The sequence below is a fragment of the Salmo salar genome, chromosome 02, assembly GCF_965601325.2.
Source record: "Salmo salar chromosome 02, fSalSal1, whole genome shotgun sequence".
NCBI lineage: Eukaryota > Metazoa > Chordata > Actinopteri > Salmoniformes > Salmonidae > Salmo > Salmo salar.
This window is the reverse complement of record NC_138292.1, coordinates 68,793,500-68,817,702: the sequence shown is the minus strand read 5'-3', so window position 1 is coordinate 68,817,702 and position 24,203 is coordinate 68,793,500. Positions and strand designations below refer to the sequence as shown.

Here is a 24,203-nt window from a genome sequence, read left to right as displayed (position 1 = left end):
AAACAAAGAGGCCCAGGAGGATGCTGAGATGGATGCAGAGATTGAGCTGGAGCTTGCCCAGGGACAACTGCAACTACCCACCTGCTGCATGGGGGGGCTGGGCACTGGGCTGGTCGTGGCTGGGGCCTCTGGAGCGCCTGGATGTAGGGGTGATTTGATTAGATCTTTTCAATGAATATTAATCTGATTTATTTATTTTATCTACCTGCCCTGGGACCACTAGCTAGCCGGCTAAATCTGACACATTTACAGATATGTTGATTGATGTGCATTGTCTCTGTCAAATAAATGTAACAAATTAAATGAAAATTGGACAATTTAAAAACAAATCTCAAACAATCATGTGGATACAATGCATTTTAAAATCATTAATGAGAACACAAACATTGTTTACTGTTTAAATTCCATTGTGGTCCTCTTCTATCCATTGTGGGTCCTCTTCTATCCATTGTGGGTCCTCTTCTATCCATTGTGGGTCCTCTTCTATCCATTGTGGTTCCTCTTCTATCCATTGTGGGTCCTCTTCTATCCATTGTGGTCCCCTTCTATCCATTGTGGTCCCCTTCTATCCATTGTGGGCCCTCTTCTATCCATTGTGGTCCCCTTCTATCCATTGTGGTTCCTCTTCTATCCATTGTGGTTTCTCTTCTATCCATTGTGGGTCCTCTTCTATCCATTGTGGTTTCTCTTCTATCCATTGTGGTCCCTCTTCTATCCATTGTGGTCCCCTTCTATCCATTGTGGTCCTCTTCTATCCATTGTGGTCTACTTTCCATTGTGGACCTCTTCTATCCATTGTGGTCCCCTTCTATCCATTGTGGTCTTCTTCTATCCATTGTGGTCTTCTTCTATCCATTGTGGTCCCCTTCTATCCATTGTGGGTCCTCTTCTATCCATTGTGGTCCTCTTCTATCCATTGTGGTCCTCTTCTATCCATTGTGGTCTTCTTTCCATTGTGGTCTACTTTCCATTGTGGTCCCCTTCTATCCATTGTGGTCCCCTTCTATCCATTGTGGACCTCTTCTATCCATTGTGGTCTTCTTTCCATTGTGGTCTACTTTCCATTGTGGACCTCTTCTATCCATTGTGGTCCTCTTCTATCCATTGTGGTCTTCTTTCCATTGTGGTCTACTTTCCATTGTGGTCCCCTTCTAACCATTGTGGACCTCTTCTATCCATTGTGATCTTCTTTCCATTGTGGTCTACTTTCCATTGTGGACCTCTTCTATCCATTGTGGTCCCCTTCTATCCATTGTGGTCTTCTTCTATCCATTGTGGTCCTCTTCTATCCATTGTGGTCCTCTTCTATCCATTGTGGTCCTCTTCGATCCATTGTGGTCCTCTTCTATCCATTGTGGTCCTCTTCTATCCATTGTGGTCCTCTTCGATCCATTGTGGTCCTCTTCGATCCATTGTGGTCCTCTTCGATCCATTGTGGTCCTCTTCTATCCATTGGGGTCCTCTTCTATCCATTGTGGTCCTCTTCTATCCATTGTGGTCCTCTTCTATCCATTGTGGTCCTCTTCGATCCATTGTGGCCCTCTTCTATCCATTGTGGTCCTCTTCTATCCATTGTGGTCCTCTTCTATCCATTGTGGTCCTCTTCTATCCATTGTGGTCCTCTTCGATCCATTGTGGTCCTCTTCTATCCATTGTGGTCTTCAGGTGGAGGTGGAGGGTTGGAAGGCGGGACCAGGCCGGGTCAGGGGGTAGGGCTGATGACAGGGGCCGTAGTGGATCACAGTGGAGTGACCCCTCCCCATAGAGGAGCAGAAAGACATGAGGGACACAGACGGCATCACAGACGGAAGCTGTACTCACCTGCACAGGTTTGTGCACAGGTTAGTGGACTGGGATTCTGTTCTGTTCTATTTAGGTTTTACTCTACTATACTCCACTCGAATCTGCTCTACTTTACTGTAATCTAATCTACTCTACTATAATGTACTTTAATCTAATCTACTCTACTTTACTGTAATTTAATCTACTTCTACTATAATGTACTTTAATCTAATCTGCTCTACTTTACTGTAATCTAATCTACTCTACTTTACTGTAATCTAATCTACTTCTATAATGTACTTTAATCTAATCCGCTCTACTTTACTGTAATCTAATCTACTTTACTGTAATCTAATCTACTCTGCTGTGATCTACTGTAATCTATTCTACTCTTCTTTACTTTACTATACTCTACTGTAATATGCTATACTCTACTCTACTATACTCTACTGTAATCTAATATACTATACTAAACCTACAGAGGTGTAAATCTATAGATATGTTCCATCTGAGTCCACTTACTAGTTGCATACGGTATACACAAGTCCACACTGCCAATAATAGTGTTCTCCAAACACAACCTTTCATACACACACACACATCATCACTCCTCTCCACATCCCCTTTCCTCTGTCTAAAAATAAACATCTGTTTTAAACACAGGACCATCAGCAAGTCCAATCTAGTCTTGCTATTAGTGTTAGCTACGGAATTAAAACACCGAGAGACAAGAACACACACACTTACTTATAGAACTAAAGCCTGCCTGAGCAAAATGTCATTTACTAAGCCGAGAGAGAGAGAGAGAGAGAGAGAGAGAGACACTACTTAGGATGTAGAATGACAGTGGGTGGTGATATACGGTCTAGATTATAGTCTCTCAGCCTACTGGTATTTTTAAACTGGAGGAGGAGAAAAAAGGGAGAGAATCTCTCCATCTTCCTGTATCTCTCTCCAGCATCTCTTTATTTCTCAGTACCTTTCCCTGTAGCTCTCTCTTTCCTATCTGTCTCTGAGATATCGCTCTCTCTCTCTGAGATATCGCTCTCTTTCTGTATCTCTCTCTCTCACTCACTCACTGTCTCTCTCTCTCTGTTCTGTCTGTTCTGTCTCTCTCTGTCTCTGTCTCTCTCTCTGTTCTGTCACGTAGAGTAGGCCAGAAGGCTAAACTGGAAAACCTAACCTCTATAAAAAATAAAAAGATGGCGGAGCCACTAAAGTTCTTCTGGGTGTTTATTTACATAGTGATTCCGGAACAAAAACAATAGTACTGCCATCAAACATATACCTTATGGGACAGCTAAAAACAAAGCTGCCCCACCCACAGCTCAATCCAAAAGGCCTCTCAATGAACTGAAAGAGAGGCTCCTTTTGTAGGGGTAGCCCCTCCCCTCAGAACAATTAACACAAATTAATTAAGCAATTACCTATTCAAACCTACATTTTCCATTCAACTAAACATACTAAAGTATATACATTGCAACACGTTTTTTTATGAAACAATATCACAATATAACATTTACAAAATGACATCACTACTGACAGTGTCTTTCAATATGTCTATTTACATTAATGAGCCATTCGGGACAGGCACTACAAAGTCAGCCCAATTCCCTTAGCTCGGGTCCTTATCCAGCATACCCGGAAGCTACAGAGATGGAGAGAGAGAGAGGAACAGAACAAACAAAGAACGCACTCATCCATAACATCTAAGTATAATAAATATTGCTTATATTAAATATGAACACTTGTCTGTTTATTTCTTTCTACCATAACCGGTTCCTGACGTAAGTGTGAAATGTATGTACTAAGAGGAGTTAACAATGTGGGTCGACACACAAGTTAACTTATCTGATAACGGCGCAGGGAGGAGTGATGAATGTGTGCGTGCGTTAAAGTACCAAATGCTGCCCGCGGCCAGTGACGGACTTCTACGTCACAGTCTCTCTCTCTGTTCTCTGTTCTGTCTCTCTCTCTGTTCTGTCTCTCTCTCTGTTCTGTCTCTCGCTCTGTTCTGTCTCTCTCTCTGTTCTGTCTCTCGCTCTGTTCTGTCTCTCTCTCTGTTCTCTGTTCTGTCTCTCTCTCTATTCTCTGTTCTGTCTCTCTCTCTATTCTCTGTTCTGTCTCTCTCTCTATTCTCTGTTCTGTCTCTCTCTCTATTCTCTGTTCTGTCTCTCTCTCTATTCTCTGTTCTGTCTCTCTCTCTATTCTCTGTTCTGTCTCTCTCTCTATTCTCTGTTCTGTCTCTCTCTCTGTTCTGTCTCTCTCTCTGTTCTGTCTCTCGCTCTGTTCTGTCTCTCGCTCTGTTCTCTGTTCTGTCTCTCTCTCTGTTCTGTCTCTCTCTCTGTTCTCTCTCGCTCTGTTCTGTCTCTCTCTCTGTTCTGTCTCTCGCTCTGTTCTGTCTCTCTCTCTGTTCTCTGTTCTGTCTCTCTCTCTATTCTCTGTTCTGTCTCTCTCTCTATTCTCTGTTCTGTCTCTCTCTCTATTCTCTGTTCTGTCTCTCTCTCTGTTCTGTCTCTCTCTCTGTTCTGTCTCTCTCTCTGTTCTCTGTTCTGTCTCTCGCTCTGTTCTGTCTCTCTCTCTGTTCTGTCTCTCGCTCTGTTCTGTCTCTCGCTCTGTTCTGTCTTTCTGTCTCTATCTCTCTCTGTGCATGTGTGTTGGAGTAAGAGAAGACTTCCCAGGCCCCAGAGTACATGTTATTGTTTGAAGCAGTAGTTGAGACAGTTGGACTATTGAGCCAATCAATAGGGGGTTCATAGTAGACTGGGGGGGGGGGGCAGTGGGGTGTGATTGGCTATGGTGCAGTGGAGGATGGGAGCCCAGCTGGGAGGGCAGCCAATCAAATGAGGTCAGCGCCAACACTTACCCACCCAGGACCTCCGAGCTAGCCAATCGTTGAGCCCCTGCTGAGTTGTATGCCCGCCTGTAACCTTTCTGTGTGTATCGGTGTGTGTGTGTGTGTGTGCGTGTCTCTGTGTGTGTGGGTGTCCATCTCTCTGAGGGTAGTGGAGAGTGTGAGGTGAGGAGGGCAGACTGCCAGTCAATAGCTGGAGCTTGGCAGTGCCCACAGAGAAAGACAGCAGACAGGACCACACACACACACTCTCACACGTACACACAAACACCAGCTCTTATCTAATTGAAAAACCAACCTCTACTTGAAAGACTTGCTATTTTAATTAGAAACAGAACCTCTCGATGCAGCACATTGATCCTGTAGAATATCCATTCACTGGAATTCTATTCAATGGAATATCTTGTTGAATGGAAGTTGTTGATGCTCATTAGCTCTTAAAACACCCCAAAAATGTAATAAGGTAGCATTTGTCTTGGATCTCCCCTGCCTTGTGCCATGGGGTCTATATGGGGAAGGCTGTGTGTGTGTGTGTGCGTGCTTGTGCGTGTGCGTGTGTGGCTCTACCTATGAGAGTTAGAAATAACAGGACGCGTACTAGATAATGTTTCATTAAACAACAGAACAGAATGAATCATCTTCACTATGGGTTATGAAAAGAAGAAGCATGATGAGAGAGATGAGAGGGAGATACATTTTACACAAGTAAGATGGCTTGGGAGAGAGTGTGAAAGCGAGAGAAAGCGCGAAAGCCCTGTAATACCATAGAAACAGCCAGTCCTAGAATGAGAATCTCTGTAGGAGGGCTGACTACAGGAAGTGGAGTGCCAAGATGTTGAGTTTGACAGACAGGAAATCAAACACACTGACAGGGACAGGCCCCGGGGTTAGACGTCACACACAACACACACACACACACACACACACACACACTCACACACACAGAGAGATCAACGAGGTGTGTTAACACCGTGTGTGTTCATACAGAGTGCTAGACGCTGTCTGGATCTTCTGTCTTCAGGCTTGATGATGTGAATCACCATCACACTGAGAAGCTAGAACACACAGCAGGAATGATCATCACAGGCTGCTTCTGTCAAACCACCAACGCTTTCTTTATGAAGGGCAGAGTTTGGTCTGGTTACACCTAGTCTGGTTAAACCTAGTCTGGTTAAACCTAGTCTGGTTAAACCTAGTCAAAATGTTAATGTCATTTGCTTCAGATGTAAGAATGTTTTATAGAGTGGATCTTCATATTTCTTACTGGCGTTCACTAAAGTCCCAAGTACAGTATGTACCCTTGTGTGAGGAACGGCCCACAGCGACAGGAGCCTACTTCCTGTTTCTGTAGCGTGAGGTAGCTTGATGTACAAGTACGCCCCCTGGATAGGACGCTAGTCTACGTGTCTCAGGGCCTTACTCCCAATCTATTTCCTTAATGCTGAGTGCCAAGCAGTATGCCTTAGCTGTGCATAGGATGCCTCAACTGGGGACCAAACTTCCAACCTTTCAATCTCCGGGCGCACCCTCTAACCACAAGTCCACTGTATTGTAGGTAAATGTATGAGTTGGTCTATAATGAGTTGTATACAGTACTAGTCAAAAGTTTGGACACACCTACTCATTCAATGGTTTTTCTTTATTTTTACTATTTTCTACATTGAAGAATAATAGTGAAGACATCAAAACTATGAAATAACACATATGGAATCATGTAGTAACCCAAAAAAGTGTATTTTATATTTGAGATTCTTCAAAGCAGCCACCCTTTTCCTTGATGACAGCTTTGCACACTCTTGGCATTCTCTCCACCAGCTTCATGAGGTAGTCACCTGGAATGCATTTCAATTAACAGGTGTGCCTTGTTAAAAGTTAATTTGTAGAATGTATTTCCTTCTTAATGCGTTTGAGCCAATCAGTTGTATTGTCAAATCAAATCAAATTGTATTGGTCACATACACATGGTTAGCAGATGTTATTGTGAGTGTAGTGAAATGTTTGTGCTTCTAGATCTGACAGTGCAGCAGTATCTAACAGGTAATATCTAACAATTCCACAACAAAACCTAATACACACAATCTAGTAAAGGAATGGGATGAGAATATCTACACTACTGTTCAAAAGTTTGGGGTCACTTAGAAATGTCTGTGTTTTTGAAAGAAAAGCACATTTTTTGTCCATTAAAATAACATCAAATTGATCAGAAATACAGTGTAGACATTTTTTATGTTGTATATGACTATTGTAGCTGGAAACGGCTGATTTTTAATGGAATATCTAGATAGGCGTACAGAGACCCATTATCAGCAACCATCACTCCTGTGTTCCAATGGCACGTTGTGTTAGCTATTCCAAGTTTATAATTTTAAAAGGCTAATTGATCATTAGAAAACCCTTTTGCAAGGGTTAGCACAGCTGAAAACGATTGTTCTGATTAAAGAAGCAATAAAACTGGCCTTCTTTAGACTAGTTGAGTATCTGGAGCATCAGAATTTGTGGGTGCGATTACAGGCTCAAAATGGCCAGAAACAATGAACTTTATTCTGAAACTCGTCAGTCTATTCTTGTTCTGAGAAATGAAGGCTATTCCATGCGAGAAATTGCCAAGAAACTGAAGATCTCGTACAACGCTGTGCACTTCTCCCTTCACAGAACAGCGCAAACTGTCTCTAACCAGAATAGAAAGAGGAGTGGGAGGTCCTGGTGCACAACTGAGCAAGAGGACAAGTACATTAGAGGGTCTAGTTTGAGAAACAGATGCCTCACAAGTCCTCAACTGGCAGCTTCATTAAATAGTACCCGCAAAACACCAGTCTCAATGTTAACAGTGAAGAGGCGACTCCGGGATGCTGGCCTTCTAGGCAGAGTTGCAAAGAAAAAGACATATCTCAGACTGGCATGAAAAATTAAGATGGGCAAAAGAACACAGACACTGGACAGAGGAACTCTGCCTAGAAGGCCAGCATCCTGGAGTCACCTCTTCACTGTTGACGTTGAGACTGGTGTTTCGCGGGTACTATTTAATGAAGCTGCCAGTATTATAATGATCAATTAGCCTTGTAAAATGATAAACTTGGATTAGCTAACACAACGTGCCATTAGAACACTGGAGTGATGGTTGCTGATAATGGGCCTCTGTACGCCTATGTAGATATTCCATAAAAAATCAGTCGTTTCCAGCTACAATAGTAATTTACAACATTAACGATGTCTACACTTTATTTCTGATCAATTTGATGTTATTTTAATGGACAAAAAAAGTTTTTTCTTTCATAAACAAGGAAAATTCTAAACTATTGAATTCTAGTGTAAGTATAAAATATATGGATGAGCAGTGACAGAGCGGCTAAGATGCAATAGATAGCAAAGAATAGAGAGTGAAGGATACAGTATACATTATATACATATGAGATGAGTAATGCGAGATATCTAAACATTCTTAAAGTGGCATTATTAAAGTGACTAGTGATCCATTTATTAAAGTGGCCAATGATATCAAGTCTGTAGGTAGGTAGCCACCTTTCTGTGCTAGTGATGGCTGTTTAACAATCTGATGGCCTTGAGATAGAAGCTGTTTTTCAATCTCTCGGTCCCAGCTTTGACGCACCTGTACTGACCTCACCTTCTGGATGATAGCGGGGTGAACAGGCAGTGGCTCAGGTTGTCCTTGATGATCTTTTTGGCCTTCTTGTGACAGGTGCTGTAGCTGTCCTGGAGGGCAGGTAGTTTGCACCCAGTGATGCGTTGTGCAGACCGCACTACCCTCTGGAGAGCCTTGCGGTTGTGGGCAGAGCAGTTGCCATACCAGGCGGTGATACAGCCCGACAGGATGCTCTCAATTGTGCACCTGTAAATGTTAGTGAGGGTTTTCGGTGACAAGCAACATTTTTTCAGGATCCTAAGGTTGAAGAGGCGCTGTTGTGCCTTCTTCACCCCACTGTCTGTGTGCGTGGAACATTTCAGTTTGTCGGTGATATGTACACCGAGGAACTTAAAACTTTCCACCTTCTCCACTGCTGTCCCGTCGATGTGGATAGGGGGGTGCTCTGTTTGCTGTTTCCTGAAGTCCATGATCATCTCTTCAGTTTTCTGCTGACATTGAGTGAGAGGTTATTTTCCTGACACCACACCTCCTCCCTGTAGGCCGTCTTGTCATTGTTGGTAATCAAGCCTACCACTGTAGTGTCGTCTGCAAACTTGATGAGTTGGAGGCGTGCATGGCCACACAATCGTGGGTGAACAGGGAGTACAGGAGAGGGCTGAGAATGTACCCTTGTGGGGCCCCAGTGTTGAGGATCAGCAGAGTGGAGATGTTGTTTCCTACCTTCACCACCTTGGGGTGGCCATTCAGGAAGTCCAGGACCCAGTTACACAGGGCGGGGTCGAGACCCAGGGTCTCAAGCTGTGACAAGGTAGGGGTGGTACACAGAAGATAGCCCTATTTGGTAAAAGATCAAGTCCATATTATGGCAAGAACAGTTCAAATAAGCAAAGAGAAATGACAGTCCATCATTACATTTTAAGACCTGAAGGTCAGTCAATCCAGAAAATGTCAAGAACTTTGAAAGTTTCTTCAAGTGCAGTAGAAAAAAACATCAAGCGCTATGATGAAACTGGCTCTCATGAGGACCGCCACAGGAAAGGAAGACCCAGAGTTACCTCCGCAGCAGAGGATAAGTTCATTAGAGTCACCAGCATCAGAAATTGCAGGCCAAATAAATGCTTCACAGAGTTCAGACACATCTGAACATCAACTGTTCAGAGGAGAATGCATGAATCAAGTCTTCATGGTCAAATTGCTTCAAAGAAACCACTACTAATGGACACCAATAAAAGGAAGAGACTTGCTTGGGCCAAGAAACATGAGACTGGTGGAAATCTGTCCTTTGGTGTAATGAGTCCAAATTAGAATTTTTTGGTTCCAACCACTGTGTCTTTGTGAGGCGCAGAGTAGGTGAACGGATGATCTCTGCATGTGTGGTTCCCACCAGGAAGTATGGAGGAGGAGGTGTGATGGTGTGGGGTTGCTTTGTTGGTGACACTGTCATTGATTTATTTAGAATTCAAGGCACACGTAACCAGCATGGCTACCACAGCATTCTGCAGTGATACGCCATCCCATCTGGTTTGCCCTTAGTGGGACATCGTTTGTTTTTCAACAGGACAAAAACCCAGCACACCTCCAGGCTGTGTAAGGGCTATTTGACCAAGAATGAGAGTGACAGAGTGCTGCATCAGATGACCTGGCCTCCATAATCACCCGACCTCAACCCAATTGAGATGGTTTGGGACCGCAGAGTGAAGGAAAAGCAGCCAAGAAGTGCTCAGCATATTTGGGAACTCCTTCAAGACTATTGGAAAAGCATTCCAGGTGAAGCTGGTTGAGAGAATGCCAAGAGTGTGCAAAGCTGTCATCAAGGCAAATGGTGGCTACATTGAAGAATCTAAAATCAAAAAATATATTTTGATTTGTTTAACACTTTTTTGGTTACTACATGATTCCAAATGTTTTATTTCATAGTTTTGATGTCTTCACTATTATTCTACAATGTAAAAAATAGTAAAAAATAAAGAAAAACCCTTGAATGAGGTGTGTCCAAACTTTTGACTGGTACTGTATATATCCTCTGTGGGTCTCCTGGAGAGTCAGTGGACAGTGGTTAATGTATATATCCTCTGTGGGTCTCCAGGAGAGTCAGTGGACAGTGTTTAATGTATATATCCTCTGTGTGTCTCCAGGAGAGTCAGTGGACAGTGTTTAATGTATATATCCTCTGTGTGTCTCCAGGAGAGTCAGTGGACAGTGTTTAATGTATATATCCTCTGTGTGTCTCCAGGAGAGTCAGTGGACAGTCTTTAATGTATATATCCTCTGTGGGTCTCCAGGAGAGTCAGTGGACAGTGTTTAATGTATATATCCTCTGTGGGTCTCCAGGAGAGTCAGTGGACAGTGTTTAATGTATATATCCTCTGTGGGTCTCCAGGAGAGTCAGTGGACAGTGTTTAATGTATATATCCTCTGTGGGTCTCCAGGAGAGTCAGTGGACAGTGTTTAATGTATATATCCTCTGTGGGTCTCCAGGAGAGTCAGTGGACAGTGTTTAATGTATATATCCTCTGTGGGTCTCCAGGAGAGTCAGTGGACAGTGTTTAATGTATATATCCTCTGTGGGTCTCCAGGAGAGTCAGTGGACAGTGTTTAATGTATATATCCTCTGTGGGTCTCCAGGAGAGTCAGTGGACAGTGTTTAATGTATATATCCTCTGTGGGTCTCCAGGAGAGTCAGTGGACAGTGTTTAATGTATATATCCTCTGTGGGTCTCCAGGAGAGTCAGTGGACAGTGTTTAATGTATATATCCTCTGTGGGTCTCCAGGAGAGTCAGTGGACAGTGTTTAATGTATATATCCTCTGTGGGTCTCCAGGAAAGTCAGTGGTTGGACAGTGTATCTCTGCTGATAAAGGACTCATTTGAAGGAGAGATGCTGATGATTGACAACCTCTCTGGATCTGTCTTCCATCACTACTCCTCTACCTCTTCTCCTGTCTGGAAGGACTACAAGGGAAATCTGCAAGAGGTACACATGCGCACACATACCACACAATATGAATGCACAAACACACACAGGCGCACACAAACATGCACACACACATACAGTACACATATCACACATACTGTACACACACACACACACACACACACACACACACCAACACACACACAATACATCGATATGGGATTAACATCTCATGTCAATCATCCTGCTGTATAACTCAAAGGCAGCTATAGTGGTAGCTGTCAATCAAACAGACTGAGGAAACAGTGGTTTCCCTCCATACCTTACATTAATGTTCTTCTGAATGTTGACACACACACTTATATACAAACGTTGAATGTGTGTATGATACACTTTGTGTGTGTACATGTGTGTGCTTGGGTGTGTAATTCATCTCTTTATGTTAATATAATCTGCATGGTAGTTTGTTAAAATCACAAACAGAAAGAAATGCTCTTGACAAGGCTGTACCATTCCCTGGAGAATCCAGTTCTGTTGGTTCAGTATGAGAACAACTCATCTACATATCTGTTGTTGGCCAATCACATTCAACCTCCCTCTAACCTTGTTGCTATTTACTCAACAAAAGTATTTAATTCAGGACTATGTTGAGTTGACTTTCAAATACGGATGACACGCACACACACACAAACATGCACACACACATTCCCTATCTATCCATCATATTGTTATTATGGTGCTATATTAATATGCATTATTTATATGCAGTGTGTGTGTATGTGTGTGTGTGTGCGTGTGTGTGTGTTTGCATCGCTACCAGACGTAACCTTTGGGAATGATGTGATGATGCGCATTCGCTGCTGCATTTGATCTTTCTGGAGTTACCATGGGAAACACCGGAGAATGCATGTATTTAATTCATTCTGTACATTTCTATACATTTCTATATAAACTCAGCAAAAAAAGAAAGGTCCTCTCACTGTCAACTGCGTTTATTTTCAGCAAACTTAACATGTGTAAATATTTGTATGAACATAACAAGATTCAACAACTGAGACATAAACTGAACAAGTTCCACAGACATGTGACTAACAGAAATGGAATAATGTGTCCCTGAACAAAGGGGGGGTCAAAATCAAAAGTAACAGTCAGTATCTGGTGATGCCACCAGCTGCATTAAATACTGCAGTGCATCTCCTCCTCATGGACTGCACCAGATTTGCCAATTCTTGCTGTTCTTGATGTTACCCCACTCTTCCACCAAGGCACCTGCAAGTTCCTGGACATTTCTGGGGGGGGAATGGCCCTAGCCCTCACCCTCCGATCCCAGACGTGCTCAATGGGATTGAGATCCGGGCTCTTCGCTGGTCATGGCAGAACACTGAAATTCCTGTCTTGCAGGAAATCACACACAGAACGAGCAGTATGGCTGGTGGCATTGTCATGATGAAGGGTCATGTCAGGATGAGCCTGCAGGAAGGGTACCACATGAGGGAAGAGGATGTCTTCACTGTAACGCACAGCATTGAGATTGCCTGCAATGACAACAAGCTCAGTCCGATGATGCTGTGAAACACCGCCCCAGACCATGACGGACCCTCCACCTCCAAATCGATCCCGCTCCAGAGTACAGGCCTCGGTGTAACGCTCATTCCTTCGACGATAAATGCGAATGCGACCATCACCCCTGGTGAGACAAAACCGCGACTTGTCAGTGAAGAGCACTTTTTGCCAGTCCTGTCTGGTCCAGCGACGGTGGGTTTGTGCCCATAGGTGATGTTGTTGTGTGGGGGAAAGGGGCATACTTTACATACTATGCTACATGTAGTGCAGTACACACAGAGAGAACAGTAGTGAGAGGTCAAGCCTTAACCCGACATCATCTGTCCATCCATCGACCTCTCTCTCTCCATTTTTCTCTCTCTCTTTCTTCATTTTTTTATTTTCTCTCTCTTTATTTCTCTTTCTATCTCTTTACTTCTCTCTCTCTCCCTTTCTCTCTTTCTCCCATCCCTCCCTCTTTTCCATTATATTGATGGGCTCAGACCAGCTGACAGGGAGATTCCTCAGAGTCGGTCTAATGGTCCAGATATAACCCATACTGCCATATTACCATACCAACCTGTCACTACCACCTCCATTTTCTCCTTCATTACCTTCAACTTCCTGACTGTCAGCCAATCAGCCGCTCAACTTTTTGACAGTCCACCTAGAGAGCAGGTTGTCAATTACTTACATCACTGTGGGAGTTAGAACTTTAGTCAGTTACAGCTTTAGTCCGTTTGTGCTTTAGTCAGTTACAACTTTAGTCAGTTACAGCTTTAGTCAGTTACTACTTTAGTCAGTTACAACTTTAGTCAGTTACTACTTTAGTCAGTTACAGCTTTAGTCAATTACAGTTTTAGTCAGTTACTACTTTAGTCAGTTACAACTTTAGGCAGTTACTACTTTAGTCAGTTACAGCTTTAGTCAGTTACAGCTTTAGTCAGTTACTACTTTAGTCAGTTACAACTTTAGTCAGTTACTACTTTAGTCAGTTACAGCTTTAGTCAGTTACAGCTTTAGTCAGTTACTACTTTAGTCAGTTACAACTTTAGGCAGTTACTGCTTTAGTCAGTTACAGCTTTAGTCAGTTACAGCTTTAGTCAGTTACTACTTTAGTCAGTTACTACTTTAGTCAGTTACTACTTTAGTCAGTTACAGCTTTAGTCAGTTACAACTTTAGTCAGTTACAACTTTAGTCAGTTACTACTTTAGTCAGTTACAACTTTAGTCCGTTACAACTTTAGTCAGTTACTACTTTAGTCAGTTACAACTTTAGTCCGTTACTACTTTAGTCAGTTACTACTTTAGTCAGTTACAACTTTAGTCCGTTACTACTTTAGTCAGTTACAACTTTAGTCAGTTACTACTTTAGTCAGTTACAACTTTAGTCAGTTGCTACTTTAGTCAGTTACTACTTTAGTCAGTTACTACTTTAGTCCGTTACTACTTTAGTCAGTTGCTACTTTAGTCAGTTGCTACTTTAGTCAGTTACTACTTTAATCAGTTACAACTTTAGTCCGTTACTACTTTAGTCAGTTGCTACTTTAGGCAGTTACTACTTTAGTCCGTTACTACTTTAGTTAGTTACAACTTTAGTCAGTTACTACTTTAGTCAGTTACAACTTTAGTCAGTTTCTACTTTAGTCAGTTGCTACTTTAGTCAGTTGCTACTTTAGTCAGTTTCAGCTTTAGTCCGTAGCTACTTTAGTCAGTTTCTACTTTAGTCAGTTTCTACTTTAGTCAGTTACTACTTTAGTCAGTTACAGCTTTAGTCAGTTTTAGCTTTAGTCAGTTACTACTTTAGTCAGTTACAACTTTAGTCAGTTTTAGCTTTAGTCAGTTACTACTTTAGTCAGTTACAGCTTCAGTCAGTTTTAGCTTTAGTCAGTTTCAGCTTTAGTCCATTTCAGCTTTAGTCAGTTTCTACTTTAGTCAGTTACAAATCTATTTTTGCTGTAGTAGTAGATTTACCTTGTGATTTAATGAGGACTGGATACAGGGCAACACATTTGAACTCTATGAGTTGTTATGACAGCTTATAGCAAGTGTTATTATGCACTGTATATGCATTATTTGGCATTTTAAACGCGCTTATAATGCATCATAATATTTTTACCATAAAGAAAGTGTTTCTCACACTTTTACATAAGAAATTGGGTGTATTGAATAACATAATGTGCTCTGTTGGAATTCTGTGTGTCTGTATCGCAGATCCGATTGGCTGAGGTGGAGCAGGCGTCTCTGATGTCAGAGCAGCTGTCTGACAAGTCGTCATCACCGGCCCTTCCTGATGATCTTAGTCTGGACGACCACAGTGACTACCAGCTACTGGTCAGGGACGGCAAGGTGGGGCGTACACACACACATACTTAGTCTCATTGACACAAAACATGCGCACACACTGAGAAACGATATATTTTGGTGTTTTGCATAATTCAGCTTACACACATGAACACATTCTATCACACACTGCATCCCACTGCATTACACTGCATCCCACTGCGTTAACTGCTTGATTAGCCAATCAATGTTCCCGTGTGTGTTTCACCATGTGCCGTGGGCAGGCTAGGGCGACGGGTCTGTGTTTGTTTGTGTCTGTGTGCCTGTGTGTGTGCATGTGTGCGTGTGTGATTGCGTGTGTGTGTGTGTGTGCATAGGATGCATGTCTGTGTGTGCGCTTATGTGTGTGTGTGCGTGCGTGTAAGCATGATCGTGATGTGTGTGTGTGCATGCGTGAGTGCGTGCGTGCGTTTGTGTGTGTGAGAATGATCGTGATGTGGGTGCGCATGCATGTGTGCGTGTGTGTGTGAGAATGATCGTGATGTGGGTGTGTGTCTATGGATCTCATCCCGTCTCCTCTAAGCCGTTTCATCTCGTTTACCTTATTGCTTTTCTCTATTGAAACTAATTTGATATCCAATCTAAAACGTGGCACTGTGGAGCTTGCAATTACTTTAGTTTGGAAAAATATATTACAAATCAACAGATGTATTGACTGAAGAGAGATGAAGTATCAAATAGTAGGAAATATCAAAATGTATAAAATTCTCTAAATTGGAAAGATATTCCATGGTGGTTTTTATAACAATTATATTTCATTGGTATCAATATTTCATTTGGTCATTTAATTTCACAGTTAACACTATTTTCATTGAGACTTTTGCTTTACCACAGACAACGCTTTTGTTGTTGATATTGTTGTTGTTGTTGTTGTTGTTGCTGATGTTGGCTAGTTAGCTATCAGCTAACAAAATGCTAGTCCTTCCAAAATATTGACAACAAGATCAAGCATTCAAGTTCGACCACCTTTGGCTCTAAGTTATGCCTATTTCAATGCTAATATGCTAGTGTGGTAGTTAGGAGAACTCTGAGGTACTCTCTCCCCCCCATCTCTCTCTATAGGAGGAGAGAGGGAGCAGTGACTCCCACAGTTCTGAGGATTTGAGGGGGATTCAGGCTGGGTGTGGAGGGCGTTGGGGGCACGGAGGTTCTCGACCCCACAGCAGAGGCCCTGAAGATGGGGTAGGATTCCTGCTAGAGGTGGGCGTCCAGCCCCAGTTCCAGAGCCAGTCTCTCCAGTTCCTCCACCACAACAGAGGTAACCGTGTTCTCCTTTATCTTCCCATCTCATTAGCACTTGTGAAATCTGATGGATATGTGTGCATACATTACCAGTTGACATTGTCATCTTGTGACCTTGGTTTATGCTCTTGGTATTTAGCTGACTGTGTTTAATGATGATCACATGACTTTGCAATGACATTGAAATGATCATTTCAATCAGAAGGTTTTCCTTCCTGTCTCTCACGCTCAGATGTGTGAGAGAGAAAATTATGTTTTGCTCCGTATTCACACAGTTGATTACACCGACATCCCAATGTTAATTAACTAAAAGACAGATGGGCTGGCATACACAAAGACATTGATTAACGACATTCAATGATATGCCTATCCTTCCTCCCACCATAACATTAGCGTTATACAGCTGGATGGATGGATGACTGGATGGATGGATGGATAAATGGATGGATAGATAGCTCATGTTCATTCAACACAGAACATTTCTATCTTTCTATAGATAATAACTGTATGTCAACAGATGGTGATGGCCATCACAGTGACCAGGTTGGCAGTGTTGGATGTAGAGGTTCCTCCTCTCCTCTCTTCCATCTCCCCGTGGAGTTCTTTCACCCCACCACAGCCACAGCGGTCCCCCCACCCATCCCCAAGACCGGGGTAGAGCCAGGGGCGAGAGAGGCATCCAGGCTGCCTTCCCCAGCCTCCTGGGCCTCTCTGCGCTCCCCAGGGGCCAACAGCAGGGTCCTAGACTCCCCAGGGGCCAACAGCAGGGTCCTAGACTCCCCAGGGGCCAACAGCAGGGTCCTAGACTCCTCAGGGGACAACAGCAGGGTCCTAGACTCCCAGGTAAGAGGTCATGGGTCATATTGGTAGAGGGAGTATTCATGTAGTGAAATATACACTGGGTGTACAAAATATTAAGAACACCTTCCTAATATTGAGTTGCACCCCCAGTTGTGTCAGGTTGGCTGGATGTCCTTTGGGTGGTGGACCATTCTTGATACACACAAATCCAATAAAAATTGTATTGGTCACATACACATGGTTACCCGGGCCGCCACAAGGAGTCGCTAGAGCGCGATGGGACAAGGACATCCCGGCAGTCCAAACCCTCTCCTAACCTGGACAATGCTGGGCCAATTGTGCGTCGCCTCATGGGTCTCCCGGTCACAGCCGGTGACACAGCCTGGGATCGAACCTGGGTCTGTAATGATGCCTCAAGCACTGCGATGCAGTGCCTTAGACCGCTGCACCACTCAGGAGGCCCTATCGTTGGGTTTTTTACATAAATATTTGCCGATCAACTAGAAATGCCTTGGAGATTGACCGTATATTCAGGTGTGTGCTATCATATTGATAATTGTATTACATAGTGTGGTATATGAACTTCAGTGTAACAGCCATGGGTGTTACAATGGTAGAAGAAGTAATGGATTGACTTTATGGGGTGAAATACCCATCAGATTCAGTTGTTCTCCACTCATTGGTAAGAGCTACACACATAAGAGATTACATTTACAATATACTGTAGCTAACTCTTTTATATTCTAAGAAGGGGAAGTATCCAGGTGATGCACAGCAGCCATTTTGTTCCAGAAAGCTCACTATGGTTGAGACAGTTATTATGGAATGAAGCAAAATAAATGGGCATATCTGTAAGGAGTGAGTGCATCAATGCTGAATTATACATCTTCTTATGCAGACCTTTATATCGTCCCATTTAGACTTTAGAGCACCATATTTTGTGCATTTTCTGTGTGCATTTTCTGTTCATGGCACACAAAAGAAGCAATATTCTTCTTCTGCTTCAGAGGTAACCATGGCAACAGCATGTAACTGACCTTTTCTGTATCTATTTGTTTTGTTTATGTCATTTCCAGGAGTGCTTTGTGAGATTCTATTCCAGTACATTTCTACAGCACTACACTAATTAGCTAGGTCATCCCTTCTCTACTTGACTCTCTCTGTTTTCTTGGTTCTTGTGCTTAATACTTCATCCCGCTCTCATTCACTTTTTTTCTCTCTCTCTTACTGTCGATCTCTCTGTTTCTTTCACTTCTCTCTCTTTCTCTCTTACTGTCTATCTCTGTTTCTTTCACTTCTCTCTCTTTCTCTCTTACTGTCTATCTCTGTTTCTTTCACTTCTCTCTCTTTCTCTCTTACTGTCTATCTCTGTTTCTTTCACTTCTCTCTCTTTCTCTCTTACTGTCTATCTCTGTTTCTTTCACTTCTCTCTCTTTCTCTCTTACTGTCTATCTCTGTTTCTTTCACTTCTCTCTCTTTCTCTCTTACTGTCTATCTCTCTGTTTCTTTCACTTCTCTCTCTCTCTCCTTACTGCTCTCTCTCTTTTTCCCCCTTGCCATCCCTCCACCCCACCACCCCCTCTATCCTTCCTCAGCACCTGTCCCACAGTGACTCGTCCCTGGCCACAGGCAGCTCCGAGGGCAGCCTCCAGACCACCCTGGAGGAAGGTCTCAGCTTTAGCGTCTCCCCCCCTCGAGGAGACCTGGGACTCTCCCTGGCCCTGCCTCTTCTCTGCCCTCTCCCCCTCCCTCACCTCGACGAACCCCGACAAACCCCCAGATCGCTGGGTCACCCCTCAATGAGAGGCTGCAGTACCGCATTCAACCTCCAAGCCACTAGAGGGCACCAGAGGAGCCAGAGCAGCTGTGGCAGCAGCACCAGTCCCGGCTGCCCAAGGCAAGACTCTATGGACCCTTCAGATGACGATTGTGGGATAGGAACAGGAGGCGAAGGATCCAGTCAGGCTTTTAACAGCGAACATTTATCAGAGACACTTAGTAGTTTGTCTCTGACGTCACTGCTGTCACCTAGCTCCCTGGCACCCCCGCTGGTGAAAAAGTGTAATAGCACTGGGAGTTTGGACCAGGCAAATCTTTCTGTCAGGAATAAAGATGGACAACAGTACTATGAGATAGATGCTCATGGGTACCTCACCAACCCTTGGACTGAGAAGAGGGGTGGACAGGAAGGGGAGACGGGGTTTGGAGTTAAAAGTACGAGTCAGATGATGGATGCCGGCTCGAGGAAAAACAGATGAAACTTTATCTATCGGTTGGAACTTTTTTTTCTTCTCAAGAGGTTTTTGATTGATATCTGTTCAGTGAACTCATCTCCTCCCTCTTTCTCTCTCTCTTTTTCGTCAGTGAGGTGTCCATGTTCTCATCTTTCCATGACGATTGGGTGAAAACTGAAGCTGAGGGATTGGTATACATTTTGTGGAGGATTACAATGACTTCTGGGTAATGGAGTTTAATCAAGGCATCTCATTTTCTGAGACATAGGGATATTCTTTGAGAGGACTACAGCAATGACAGGACCCTTGAAAAACATGCTAATTCTGGGCTTGCATGGAGCATAGTCACCCTCATCCATACACCCAAAGAAAAGCAACAACAAAAAAGTACCAAAATGTGAATTTCGTGTGAGCGTTGTCGGAAACAATGATGAAACTCCAAACAGTGATGAAACTCCAAAAGAAAACGATTGGGTTCTCCTTGACTAACAGGGCTAGCTTAGCTTAGAGGCTAATGCTAACGCTCCTGTGACTGACAACAGGGCTAGCATAGCCCAGTGGCTAATGGTAGTCTAATGCTTTTGTCCTCTTGAAAAAAGACAATGCTTATTATTAAGATAAGCAGATTGTAGTCCTTTCGATGAGACTTTGTACAGAGTTGTTTTTTTTAATTCACATCTATAAGGTAGCATTGATTACCAACTTTTCCTTTTAGCAAACTAACATTTGATAGGTGAAAGAAAATCAAGGTTGCATATTTGATGGGTTTTCTAATTATAAAACAAATTGGATCTGTATGAATGCAGATGTGTCCCTCTGTGTGTGTTAGGGTGAGATATAAAGGCTAATCTAGAAATACTAGAAATAGCAAAAGGGCACCTTTGAATGGGAAAAAAAATCAATATGTGAGAGCTATAGTGAAGAGACGTGGGGAGTGAATGAGAACATATGCGGTACCATAGAGGAATAGGCCATGTTCTCATGAATCCCCCATGAACCAAGGGCTTCAGAGAAGATGATGCTCTCCTGTCCCTACTGGATAGGTGCACCATATTCAATGAGAGATCGAGATCGGACGCCATCTTGGTTGGTGAAACACAAAGTAAAACGAAGTCAGGGTCAGTTTCACAAAATGAAGTTCTTGTCTCTTGTCCCCCCCCCCCTTGTTGACATTTGTGCAGCGTTGTGTATCGACGTTTTGACGGAAAATTGTATACCTCAGATGGATTACAGAAAACACTGAAGTGGATCTATAAAATATTTTTTGCAACGCTCACACTCAGATGGTCACATAAATACACAAGCGCACACACACCACAACCACAAAGATGTCAAAGATGTCGGCTTAACTGCACTGTTTTGGTTTTTCTTGAAGACAGGAAGAGATCAGAGAGGAACAAATCTCTCACTCGATCGCTCGTCGTCCAACTTATCCTCCTTTCATTCTTTCTCATTATCCGTTTGAATTAAAGGGGCACTCCACTATTTTCTAACCTCATATTCAATATCTCCATGTGGACACTGGCATGTTGCAGGGAGGACATTAGGAATATCAGGTTAAATAAGTAGCGAAGTGCCACTTTAAAAAACCCATGTTGGAAAAGCCCGTTTATTTAACATATTATTTCCCCCGTGTATGAGATATGCAATATTTGAAGCATACAGATATATATGACACAGGTATAGGTAGAAGATAGGCAAGAGGGTTCAAATATATTGTTATTATGTATTACAGTAAAATGTCAATAGGCTCCAATGAGATTGAAATCTCATTCAATTACGATGTGTTAGAATGTCTGTGTATTCCAAGATGGTAGGGTGAGGATGTCTTTTGTTCTTGTCTTTTCCCCCGCCCCCTAAGTTGCATGTTGTTATTCTTTTGTCAAATGTCATTTTAGAGTCATAAAAGTGGATTAGCTTCTTAACTTCCGCAGATTCTTGATTCTTTAACATGGTGACTTGTCCTATTTATAGGACGCGTCATCATTCATTTGAATGTCGGACCCTTTTCATCTTCCCATGTTAACCGTTGAACCTTTTCGTGAGGCACCCAAAGTCTCATTCCCTCCCAAATGTTAATCGATTACGTTACTGATTCGTCATAGTAGCAGTTGTGTGGGAACCCTAGCAAATTATATCTCTGTTTCAATGCATAATTCCTAGTGATGACTTAATGAAAGGTATACTCTTGCACAGGGGATGTTGTATGTTTTGATTGTGAGGACGAAGTGCAGGTTTGTTAGTGCTGCCTACATGTGTATGTCATTTTGAGAGTAGATTTGTAAGGATAGAATATCACAATTAGAAAAGAACACAAACCCAACCCGTGTATTCATGCATATTCATCAGTGTCAATGTTGAACTCTATATCTGGCGTTCTTCTTCTCTCTCGCTAAACATAACGGGCTCCAAACTACTCCAGCTATTTAAAAAGCCTTCTTCATTTACCTTGGGCCTTCCTCTTGGTTGTTCTAGCTCAACAAACAGACAGGCCAAGTCAGAGACATAAGCTAAAAGATAATCAAATCAAACAGGAACTTCAGTGTCTCTTAGGACCCTGACGTGTGTGTGTGTGGAAACAAGTGTAATATCTTTGACAAATATTTGAAATGAGAAACCGTGGGTTTGGCACTTGTAGTTGGCTTCAGATTTAATCACTTGGTCCACACAAATATAAATGTCATGTCGGTTACTTTAAAAAAACAGCAGATTTTTCTTTGCCGGCTTTTTAAAGCCCCTTATCATTCCATGATGCTAACACCATGTTAAAATACAAACTTGACAAGACTACATATGTTCAAACATATTTTGTTCTCAGACATTTCAAAAGATTTGTGGCCAGAAGAGATGTTTTTTACTACAAAAGGCTGCTATTCAACTAACTGGCTGTTTAGTAAGCCTTTGAAACAGTATCTGAAATGAACACATCTCTTATCTCTTCACGTCAGATTAGATGCTGTTTAGTCTCACAGAGATATATCAGATGACAGTTTATCTTCTCTTTTATTTTCTCCCCTCTCTTTCCTCTGTTTTTCATGTCCTGCTGTCTTCAGAGCCGTGTCTCACTGTTTAGTGTCTTAAATGATGAACCGTAGCATCACAGTCTTCCTCACACAGCTTCTAACACTAGAGTGTGTTTGACATCTATAAGTATTAAAGAGAAGCGTATGACTCTTAGCAGCAGGTATGTTTGTCTGCTTGAATGAGTGTGTGTGTGTGTGTGTTTGTGAATGCTCGTCCCTCTGCCCGAAATATGGCCTACTACACCATTGTAGGAAACGGCTTCAATTGAATAAAAAAAATAGATGTATGAAAGTCATTGATTCTAGTCACAATCTTTCCTGTGGGTTTCTTGGTATTCAGCAGCAACATGCACATTATCAGCTAGCCTAGCTTAGCTTAGCCTAGCCTAGCCTTCATTCAAACACTATTAAGTGCTAACAACACTAGCTTTCTGTGACTGGGTTTCATCCTCTAAGTTTGAAAGGGTTTTTAACATCAATCTATGGTTGCGTTGCAAATGGCCCTCTATTCCCTATAATACCCTGAGGTTAAAAGTAGTGCACTATATTGGGAAAAGGGGGCCATTTGGGACAAGTCTAACACTTGTAGACCTGGGGTTTACCTCCCTTGGAGAGAACCAGACTGATCAAAAAGCACACGCACTCACACACGCACGCACGCACATGGACACACACGCACACACACACACACACACATACAGACACAAACACACACAGCTTGATACGCTGGTACACCTGCGGCTCCCTCCGCCCCCTGGAGAGAACCTGTCTGATCAAAAGACTGCTTACGCGAACAGGCATTTAACCACTAACACACAGCTGTCCACAGCAATCTACAAGCCCTTGATGTACTGTACTCACATTCTATTGAATTAGATGAAGACAGAGAGACAGACAGAGAGACAGACAGAGCAGCACAAAGGTTACTAGGTGTGTTTGATCAGACTAACACAAGAGAAGGAAGAATAGAAATGAATAGGATGAATGAGAGTGAAAGGATGGTGATGGTGATAGGTGTGTAGTGTGTACACACACACACACACACACACACACACACACACACACACACACACACACACACACACACACACACACACACACACCTTCGCTGGCATGGCCCCAGCCTTAGCTTGTTAGATGTTGGCCAGCAGTGGAGAGGGTTGATGTTGAATCGTGTTCTGGGTGCGTATGAACATCTGGGATACACGGAGGGAGGGAGGGAGGGAGGGAGGGAGGGAGGGAGGGAGGGAGGGAGGGAGGGAGGGAGGGAGGGATGTGGAAGGGAGGGATGTGGAAGGGAGGGAGGGATGGTCCTTTGAAGTTGTCACCCTCAGGATACACAGGTTCTCTCTTCTCTCACATCTCAGAATGGTTGATGTAATGGAATAGATATGCAGTTTAACACTGTGCAAAGTGCCATCACCTCAGAGTAAAGAGAGAGAGAGGGGAGGGGGGGAGAGACAGTGCATGTGATGTGTGAACTCATGCTGTTATTGCTGTGTGTGTCACTCAGTTATAGGACCCTTCGGTAGCAACGCAGCATATGGAGCTGTCTATTCACCTGCCATTTGAACACAGGCAGTGACAAGACCACCCGTGGGGTCCTAATGTGTCAACAGTAATTAAGCATCGTTCAAGCCAACGTCCCCATCTTCCTACACTGTTAGTGCTGCGGCTAACGCTAACCTGTAATCTAGCGTGTATTGATTGATTTAGCTTGACAAGTAGCGTAGAGGTGATCCGTCTGACAGACAGATTGAGCCGTCACATTGACTTAATTGAACACTAATTAAGATGGTAGGCGCCTGTTATAGACTACTTCTGTCCCATTGGTTATAATGGATGGAGTTCAGACGGCTTTACA

At 43.0% G+C, this 24,203-nt stretch overlaps 1 protein-coding gene across 1 annotated transcript in view; it reads left to right on the top strand.

Annotated features, from left to right (window-relative positions):
• LOC106590384 (voltage-dependent T-type calcium channel subunit alpha-1I) overlaps positions 1–23,272 on the top strand; it is a 187,130-nt gene extending 163,858 nt beyond the window's left edge. The window contains exons 36-43 of the mRNA XM_082969363.1: positions 11–22; positions 1,666–1,696; positions 1,805–1,829; positions 11,062–11,214; positions 14,911–15,045; positions 16,102–16,297; positions 16,901–17,124; positions 18,678–23,272. Of these exons, the coding sequence (XP_082825489.1) occupies positions 11–22; positions 1,666–1,696; positions 1,805–1,829; positions 11,062–11,214; positions 14,911–15,045; positions 16,102–16,297; positions 16,901–17,124; positions 18,678–19,340 (1,439 nt within the window). The 3' untranslated portion in view covers positions 19,341–23,272. The remainder of the gene's footprint in view (positions 1–10; positions 23–1,665; positions 1,697–1,804; positions 1,830–11,061; positions 11,215–14,910; positions 15,046–16,101; positions 16,298–16,900; positions 17,125–18,677) is intronic.
• The last annotated feature ends 931 nt before the right edge of the window (positions 23,273–24,203 follow it).